Source organism: Coffea eugenioides, chromosome 3, assembly GCF_003713205.1.
Source record: "Coffea eugenioides isolate CCC68of chromosome 3, Ceug_1.0, whole genome shotgun sequence".
Classification (NCBI taxonomy): Eukaryota; Viridiplantae; Streptophyta; class Magnoliopsida; order Gentianales; family Rubiaceae; genus Coffea; species Coffea eugenioides.
The window spans coordinates 18,997,669-19,008,038 of NC_040037.1; the positions used below are offsets into that span (position 1 = coordinate 18,997,669).

Consider the following 10,370-nt stretch of genomic DNA (forward strand, 5'->3'; position numbering starts at 1 on the left):
ATGTTGTAAAAATCATAAGGAGTATATTGGAATATATTTTATGATTTTTGGTGAAGGTTATAATGATTTCAAAAAATAAAAACTGGGCTATTTTTTGGCATTTTCACCACTTTCGGTTCAGTTTTTAGTAAAAACTAAGTTCAAAAACGGATTCTATGCAAAAAATCGAGTGGGGGTATATTTTGGTGAAATTTTGTGATCGGAAAATTTGCCGGCGGCCAGCGGCTGAGGCTTCGGCCCTGCCGGAGTGGAAAAAGAAGAAAAAGAAGAGAAGGAAAAAGAAAAGAAAGGAAAACAAAGAAAAGGAAGAAAAAACAAGAAGAAGACTTGGGCTGGTTCTTTTTTTGTGGGGGCCTTGTTTCTTGATTTTCGGTTGGCTTAGAGGTCTCTTTTTCTAGGCTTTCGTCTGGGTTTCAGGATAATTTTTACTATTGGACTTTCTTTTGTTTTGATGAAAATAGCCCGTATTTTTTCTTTGGGTCGGAGCCGTCCGGCCCAAGCAAGTAAAAATAAATGGCCTAAAGCCCTTTCTTACAAAAATCAAATAAACAAATTTTGCATTTTAGCCCCTCATTTTTTGAGTAATTTTACTATGGTTTAGAAAATTTTAAATTTCTTTCACTTAGGCCCTTAAACTAATTACAGTTTGGTCCCTAAATTTTATCTTTTATTTAACTTTGACCCTAAACTTTGGAAAATATATTTTTGACCCCAAAATTTTTTTGATTTTTGCAATTCAGTCCCTAGTGAATTTTGACTCTCTTTATTATAATTTTTTCTTTTTTTTAATAGCTAATTATGTTACTTTTGAATACATTTAATTTGTAATTTTTAGATGTTCTTAAATTTCTTTATGTTTGACATATTAATATGAATTTAGTATTTTTATCATTATTATTATTTTCAATTGAATTGGTGTCATGATTCTTTTGTTCATTTTGAGTATAAATAGGGCAATTTGACTCCATTTAGTCACCACTTCAAAAGGGATGTACTCCTATTATTATTTAAATGTCAATTACGTACTCTTTTGTGCTCCTACGTGCTTCTATGTGTTTATATATTTTTATATGCTTAGTTATTTATTTGATTCAAATGATCATTCAAATTTTTTTATAATTGTTTAGTTAATTTCATAATTATTTGAGAGGTGTTTAAATACCTCAAGATGTAATAGATAGGTAATATTTTTGTAAAAATTGTAATTAGATAGAGCAATGTAATAGATAGGATAAATAAGTTTATTTTATCATATTTTTCCACTTTAAATTGTAAATAGGTCCCCTATTGTAATAGATAGAATAGATAGGTTTATTTTCTTATATTTCCCGATTTTAGATTGTAGTTTGATTCCCCGTTGTAATACGTAGGTTTTGTGTGTTTATGTTACTTATCTATTATATACTTTATCCGCTTTCCTTAGAATTTTTGTATCTAGATATTATGTTTACGTGTTGCGTGCTACATCCTCTTATGTATTTATTTGTTTTAATTGATGCCTTATTTTTTTTTACTATGTATTATTAATGCATGACATCACCACACTAATCCAATGCTAGTTGTGGCTTTTCCGTCCGCCTACTTGCTAGTCCAATGCTAGTAAGGTTCTTTAGAAATGAGTTAGTTCAACGCTAGACCCATAGATCGTTCATGTGTTAGATTCATTTCTTACGTGACATTTATTACATTTTCATGCACATTTTTTTCTCTCATTTGCATAATATTTCCTATTTATTATTCTCTACCCTCTACCCTCTATATATGTTAATCATGTTATTTAGGATTGCACCTCATTTAAGAAATTACAAGATAATTTAGTTCATTTGCTTGACTAGATTAGGAGAATTGCTCTTTGGACATGGGAAATGAGCAATTATAACTTTTAGTTTAAATATCCCATTAATCTCTGAATAAGAAAATTATGTCACGAGTTTTTGCCTCCCGTAGCCATTATATTGCATCCCTATTCTTTGGTCACTTATATCTAGATATACAATATAATTTTCTTTTCTTTTCTTTGAATTTCATTATTCACATACTTATGATCCTTTCAAAGGATTTTTGTGGTCCTCGCAATTAATACGATTGATATCAATTAAACCCTTGAATGGACATTTTGTCATTTTCGATATTTTCTATAAATTTAGGTTTGCATTCATGTAGGAAACATCCAAACGTGATAAATTTAAGGGTTAGATTAAGAAAATCTCAACAAAATCTCGTAACTAGCTTAGGCTAGGTTGAAAGGGTACCTTAAATTCGAGTCAATCGAACCTTGGCCTTTCCTTTCTTCAATCCTGATTTCTGAACTCATTTTATCTTGTTTTTATAGACCTGAAGTTGTTGAAAAGAGTTTTATTCTTATTTTTGTTAAAAACATTTTTGGGTGACTTGGTACACCCAAAGTCAATACCAAGTGGCGACTCCTATTTTTCTTAAAACCCCTTTTAAACTCAATTTTGGACCCAAACTGTCGCATTTTTAAAAGTCTCATTTTAGGTCCTTTTCACTTATTTTTAAATAAAAATCACATCTTTTGTAAATACGATTTTCATCGTGAAAAATGGGGCGCGACAACTTGGCGATTCCACTGAGGTGCTAGTGAGTTCAAGCACTTGGTTTAGTTGTCTTTTATCTTTCTAACCCTTTTACTTATCATATTTGGATGTCTTAGGTTGCATTTTTCTTTTTAGGGTGTTTTGCATTTCACCCTCGTAGTGGTTCCTCGTTTTTTCGTGTATGTGATGAATAGTTTATTTATTTACTTTTGTTTATTTATACTTACTCATATTGCGCTTTGCATTTGGGGATGGGAAACGATATTACCCTAGAGCCTTCATGCATATTTAATGTTATTACTCCTTCCCCTCAAAGGAGCATTTCATACGTGCATACGTTATTCCTTTTAACCCTTTATCTTATTTTCTTTTAGTGGTTATCACACCACTTCTCCCTATTAGGATTAGGATCGATCTACTTGGACATGGGGCCGTGGCACAACGTGAACGTAACAATGCTTGAGAGATCACTCGAGCCACCGACTAAGAGTTTTGGGATTGGTGACCCTTCGCCCTTTTGTTTGAAGATTTGGGGACCTGAAACTTTATCGAGTCTAAATGTATTAGTGAACTCAACCTTATGCATTCATTTAGAAATCACCTAGGATAGAGCGTTCATATACCCTATTAAGAACACTAGACACGAGGGGAGAGATTCTACCCCTCTTTCTTTTCTTTATTTTATATTTTTGTATTATTTTATTGCTCCAATATGTTATGTGTAGTTTATCAAATAAACTAACCATTGTTTTATTTTTTCTTATATTGCATTCATATGCTCTAAAAATAAAAGTTCTGCCGTGGTACTCACTTAGGGTAGACCACCTTTTGTAAATAGTATGTCTAAATTTCAGTCTATCGCATTAATACTATGTAGACATATATGCATGTCATTTTAGACTTGCCCCGATATCTAAATGGGGCACTTTTAGATAATGTTTCAATTATCGTTTTGCACATTTATTCACTTTAATAAACCGTCATCATGCATTAACCATAGAGAGAATGCCACTTAGGGAATCCCGTATTAGAAATAAACTATCATTTTATTTCGGATATATAATCCAATGAAACTTGCACGTTTATATTTTTGTACCATCTAAAAGGGTAGTGCACAAGATAAGGTAAGATCCGATCTTGTCCATAATGATGACATTAAAGATGATGGAGTAACTTTTGCACATTAGAAGATGAGTTTCTAATATTCACTTTTTGGCCGTTTTGTCAAAGTTGGTAAAATCCCTTGCGTAAGGACATTCATTGAAGAAATTCACAAATGATTCCTTGTTGTTGGGATAATAAATATATTGATGTCAAATCTTAATTTTAGAAAACTCATAGATTAATGCATTGCAATTAGAACTATAGAATTTAGGACTACAAACGAGTTGGCAATCCATTCGATTTTTGAACGAACCATCAATTTCGTTCAATTCATTTGATCAGTTTATATTCTTTTAGGGTTTCGATCCATGCTTTATTAAAGAAACTAGTCGAGACATTACAATCTTTTCAAGAGTAGGTTCTTTTATACTAAATTGACTTTTGACATCTCTTCTTGTGCCAACCAAAATAATCAATCCATTCGGACTTTGTCCTCATTCTGTTAACTCAAATGTTTCCTGCCATTTTAATTAACCAAATTCTTAAATTGCTTTTCAGTTGAATGCCAGTAAATTGATCGGATCCATCATGTATTGTCTAGTGCCTGCCCTAAAGGATTGCATTTATCATATTAGTCCAACCCTTGGTAGAAAAGGGCTCCCCATAGGACATGCATCCAAATTCTTTAAATACTTCCTAACTCTTATCTTTTTTCTTTTTCCTTTTCTTCTTTTGAAATAGAAGCTCGACAGGTCTAGTCAAGAATAAATTTCTGAACTAGTTTCTCCTCCACTATCTCAGGGATTCTTGAACATAGCTTCACGAAGGAGTCTCATTATCACTAGGTCTCGAAGTAGAGTCTTGAGACAGTCTGTAAATATGAGTTCAGTGCCAGAAACTTCGGAAGGATCTGCTATGGTTGTGTCATCGGATTTGACTGCTTTGGGAGTTCAGTTAAGTGAGGTACTTGGCAAGTTTAATGAATTGAGTGCTGAAATGGCTACACAAAAGCGGATAATTGATCAATTGGTTGCAAGCAATAGTGGTGGTGATGTCCCGAACGATTAAGAACCTGTCGACAATCACTCACCTGCACAAGACCATCAACCACCCCACACATCTAATATCCAAGCAACTTTCTTTCCACCTTTCACTAATCCTCTTGAAAATACCTTCACCCGATTGAATTCAGACATTTCTTATGTGCATCCAAATTACACTTTAATGAACCCAACTACTAGTCAAATCCCTCAAACCATTCCACAAGCCAATCTGAACACTCCCCCCAACCCTCAGGGACACCATCACCACATTACAGAACCTTTTGTGTGAGATACTGCATCTCAAGGAAATGCAGCGATGGAAGAACAACCCGTACTTATTGACAAGGGCTTGTTGCGAAGGTTGGATCAATTCGATGAATTTATGAAAAAGAATCAAGGATTGAGCAGGCATGTTGGGTTGGACTACGATGAATTGTGTCTTTTTTCAGATATTCAGCTGCCATTGGGATTCAAAATCTCCAAATTTAGTAAGTATGATGGAACTGAAAATCCTAAGACACATCTCAAAATGTTTGCCTATAAGTTAGGTAAACCCGTGCATGATGAAAATTTACCTATGCATCTATTTTCGAAAAGTTTGGAGGGAGTTGCCCTAGATTGGTATTCAAAATTGAAGTCTGGAGAGGTCAAGACCTGGTTGGATCTGTCAACAACTTTTGTAAAGCAATATGAATTTAACTGTGAGTTGGCACCGACGCGAACAACACTTGAGGGTACAAAAAAAAAACCATCGGAAGACCACAAAACCTATGCAAAGAAGTAGAGAAAGTTAGCTGCCAAAGTGGAGCCTCCTATGACTAAGGAGGAGATTGTTCGTACTTTCATCAAAGCTCATGATCCACCCTACTTTGAAGAAATCTTTCGCATGACTGGAAGTTCGTTTCCTGCTATTATTAATAAGTTGGAGGAGCACGATGAATTTATCAAGGCATGAAAGATTGTTAATGTATCGGCATTGAAGTTGCAATTGGATGCTCTACAGAATCAAAGCAACAATGGGAAAAAACCCCCGTTTAAAAAGAAAGAAGGAGAAACTGTTTTTATATGGGATCTAGGCCAGTTTTTCAGACCCAAAATCCGAAACCATCCCATCTATTCTGTCCCTTACCCACATTACCCTAACTATCAATCAGTTTATCACACTACTGTCCAATTCCATCATTCCCAATCAAATTACTTGAATACCTCACCATTACCTCCAACCTCATAACCTATCTTTCAAAATCACCGTCGTCCCATTTACCATTCCAGACCAACCCTACTAAATAATAATTCCACTCAAAATCATTTTCAAACCAGCGGAGTTCAAACTCAAAAGCAATTTCAAATCTTCACCAATTTGCGTTGACCCATTGATTAATTGTATGAGCAATTAAAAGTAGCTAGAAAAATTGGCACTGTTCCTCTCAAATTCTATCCCAAAGGTCTTCCTACCGGTTATGATCCACAATCAATATGTGCTTATTATTCTGGAAGTTCAGGTCATACCACTATCAATTGTTGGGCTCGAAAACATAAGTTCACGATATGATTGACTCTGGAGACATCCTTCTCAGAAGAAAGGGAGAACAGAGACCAAATATCAGTAAGAATCCTTTACCTGATCATGGGAGCACAGTAGGGGCTATCATTGCTAATAAAGATTTTGTCGACCCCACGCAGTTCATTATAGATGAAACTGAGCTGTTTGACATAATGGAAGCTGATCATGTGAGAATGAGAAAACTGCTGTCTACTGAAGAATCCATGACTAAAAATATAGATGATATTTTTGAGAAAAAGTCAAAATCTCTTGTGCTTGAAAAAGAGGTAATCATGTCGGAGAAGGAGGATCTTGTTGAAGAGGTTGAAATAGATGTATCACAATTGTTCGTTGGGTTACTTGCAAGGAAGGGTCATCAGAGGTTTCAGAGTTTCTGTTGATTTCTGAAAGAACCGTTCAAAATTGGACTGCTGGTTATCTTCCCTCTTGAAGAAAATTTTGATAAATTTAAGGGGATTGTCTTTTGGTATAGATTCATATCCAGATAGGGCTGTAGTCTGGATCTTTTGTCAAAAAGAATTTGCTTTTGTTTTTTGGGCCTTTATTTTCGTTTCAGTTAATATAGCTTGATTCATCCAAGGAAATTACTGAAACGAAAATAAAGGTTTGGGTTAGATATCTTTAAATAGCAATCATATCTATATATTTGTCATTTTGTGAAGTTTCGGTGAACTTTGAATTCAATGGAATTGAGGACTTCTCCTGCACTTTAAAATTATTTTCTATTTATTTATTACGTATGTTTTATTTATTTTCAGATGGCTACAAATAAAATCCTTGACCCTTGAATGTCACCATTTTGGAATTCGATGGCCGTATCTTATAAGCATGTAACTAAGGAAGTGGTGTCAGATTTTTTGAGAAATAACATCATCTGTCGCTTTGGCGTACCGGAAGCATTGATCAGTGATAATATTAACAACCTCAATAATGATATGGCGGATGGGTTATGTGAATAGTTTAAGGTCAGGTATCAAAATTCTGCTATTTACAGGCCTCAGATGAATGGAGTTGTGGAAGCCGCAAATAAGAATTTGAAAAAGATCATTAGAAAGATAGTAGAAGCACACCGGGATTGGCATGAAAGACTGCCTTATACATTGATGGCATATAGAATGGCGATTAGGACTTCCACCGAAGCAACTCCTTACTCTCTTATGTATGGAATGGAAGCAGTATTGCTTACAGAAGTTGAAATTCCTTCCTTACGCATTCTAATGGAAGCTCAAATAGAAGAAGATGAATGGGTCAGGGAACGCTATGAGCAGTTGTCTCTAATTGATGAAAAGAGGTTGAATGACGTCTGTCACGGACAATGTTATCAGCGAAGAATGGCTCGTACTTATAACAAAAAAGCTAAGCCTTGTTTGTTTGAAGTCCGAGATAAGGTTTTAAAAGGAATTCTTCCAATGCTAGAGGAGGTTAAAGGAAAGTTTGCTCCCAATTGGCAATGACCATTCATTATTAAGAAAGTACTACCCGGAGGAGCACTTATTCTTATAGAAATAGACGGACAAATTTTTTCTCAACCAATCAATGCAAACATGAGCAAAAATTTTTTCATTTGATTATTCAAAAACAAATTTTCTTTAAAATTACTACAAGGGACGAGCTTAAAGCAGACTTTCTTTCCTTTTATCCTTAATTTTTCCTTTTTAACTTTTCAGAATAACTTATCCTTTTCACTTGGTAGCCCCTTGAGATCACTAACCCCATATTGGAACAATTTTATTTCTTTGTAAAAAAAAAAGAGAAGAAGAAAAAGAAAGAAAAAAGAAAGAAAAACAAGAACAAAAAAAAGAGAGAAAAAGAAAAGAAAAATAGAGAAGTTCGGTTAGAATTAAACTGGAGTAAAATTTTTATTTCTTTCCAGCCCTACACCAGAGCAAGTTTTCTTGAAAGAATGCTATGTCAAATTATTCCAAATCCATCATACGATCCACTTTCAAATCTTAACCTTTCCTTTAATACTCCATCTGATCCTAATTACAAGAGCCAAAAGTCACCGACTTTCGTCTTTTGCAGTACCTTGAGGAAAATTTTCCTTGATTAATTGGCAAATAATGTAAATACAACTTTCTGAAACATGTCAGAGAGGATTGTCTCACTGATGCCATTAATTGCCACCATATGGCTGGATTGATACAGTTGGGTTAAAATTGTCTTGTCTATGTCTCAAAGTGAAAACTTGAAAGGGCATCTTCTTTTTTTAAAAAAAAAAGAGAGAAAGGAAAAACAAACAAAACAAAACAAAACAAAACAAAACAAAAAGAAAAAAGAGAAAAGGGTGAGGGTAACCTTAGTGAAAATCCGAAAGGGCGCTAAGATAGGGTTTTGAAATACAAGAGGATCATGAACGAAGGACAAAATGTTGAGGTCTGAAAGCTGGTGATTGTGTTGATTTGGGTCTCTTTCATTCTGTTATTCTTTTGCCGACAATGAATTCCAAAATAGATGATGTTGAAGAGGTCAGATGGAGCATTTTTTTTTTATGAAAGGCCGTCCTCCAAATATGTATCAAACTTTTGATCATTGGACCCATGTTCATAAATCCAACAATTTTATCTTGCTATTCTATTTACTATTCTATTTAGTTATCCTGTATCATTGTTTATTTCATATCAACATCATTGCACAACGAATAATACATTTTTTAATTATTTATATTTCTCATTTATTGGGTCTCATTCAAAAGATAATCCCCTATAATTTATCCCAGAAGAGTCATGAAATTGAAGGCCCTATGATAATAAAGTAGGGATAATTGATATTAGAAAGTTGCAAAGATTCTGGAGAGTTAGTGGACCAAATCTAAGGGAGTAATTTGTCGATATTGAAACTCATATTTACACGATTTTCAAGGCAAAGGGATCACATGGTGGTGGTAGTGTTTTCATCACAGTTGTTTCTTGTTTTTTCCTTTTGTAGGTGAAAATATGTGATACAACACCGATTTAGTTAAGCATGTTTCTACTAAGGTAAATTGTAAAAGGATTGAGTTCCAAACTTGACTGTACATTTCCAAAGAAAGGAAAGAAAAATCACCATTCCTTTTCTTTAAAGTTTGAAAAATCAAGAAGGTTGTAAGTCCACCAAGTAAGTTTGCCATTATTTATTATTCTTGAGCAACATGCATTTTAATCTTCCAATTTGATAGTACATGACTTGCATTTTCATTTCTTCTGTTATTTAATTGGGTTCAAATTTTATCCCACCAATATGTATTTAATTGAGTTCGGATTTTATCCCACCAATCTGCATTTAATTGGGCTCGGGTCTTATCCTACTAATCTGCATTTGATTGGGTTCGGGTCTTATCCCACCAATATGCATTTAATTGGGGTTGAGTTTTATCCCACCAATCTGCATTTAATTGGGTTCGGGTCTTATCCCACCAATCTGCATTTAATTGGGTTTCACCAATCTGGCATTTAATTTGGCTCGAGTCTTATCCCACAAATCTGTTATTTAATTGGGTTCGAATTTTATTCCACTAATCTGTTATTTTATCCCACTAATTATCTAGGTTTCGAGTATATTTTCATTTTCTTATTAGGCGTTTGGGTTTGGATTCAGTTCCACTGAACAGTCTAGATTCTTGACAAATCAAATTTAATTTTTTCTGTTGGCGAGTTTCAGCGTCCGCCGCGCACCTTTCTGTCTCCCTTCTTGGAGCGTAACCGCGTCCCTCCACGCATCTTTTTCTAATTATGATAATTTACTTTTTTTGACTGTTTTGATTAATAACTGTACTTTCTCATTCATTTTGTGTTTCATGTTTAGAAGTTCTAAGAGTTCAAACTTTTTCGACCCTGCAAACATCACAAATAGTCAATGCACTTGTTTTATTGTGGTTCATTTATATTCGAACTACATTTGACATGATTCTCCTGACGGAATATGTAGGCAACTCTACACGAGTTCGGTCACGTCTTTTACAACATCATTGCATCATTTTGTTCAATAATTTTAATCAAGTGTTGGCTTGTTATTTTAGCTCAGGTGCAGTTAGAATAAACATGTAAATAATTTGGTGTCTACGTCTTTGTCTTGAATTTCTTCGAAATTCTGGACAAAGAGGGACAAGCTGTAGATACCAAA

General features: G+C 34.2%; 1 protein-coding gene across 1 annotated transcript; it reads left to right on the top strand.

The window, feature by feature from the left end:
• Positions 1-6,253: 6,253 nt before the first annotated feature.
• On the top strand, positions 6,254-7,723 carry LOC113766250. The gene is made up of 2 exons (XM_027310460.1): positions 6,254-6,630; positions 7,264-7,723. Exons 1-2 carry the CDS (start codon positions 6,254-6,256, stop codon positions 7,721-7,723), a joined length of 837 nt encoding a protein of 278 aa, XP_027166261.1.
• Positions 7,724-10,370: the final 2,647 nt, after the last annotated feature.

Excerpts from the sequence above, each read along its gene's own strand:
- LOC113766250 (XM_027310460.1), top strand. The coding sequence starts at position 6,254 with ATGATTGACTCTGGAGACATCCTTCTCAGAAGAAAGGGAGAACAGAGA. Across the intron at positions 6,631-7,263 it reads GCAAGGAAGGGTCATCAGAG|GCCTCAGATGAATGGAGTTG; the intron begins GTTTCAGAGTTT and ends TGCTATTTACAG.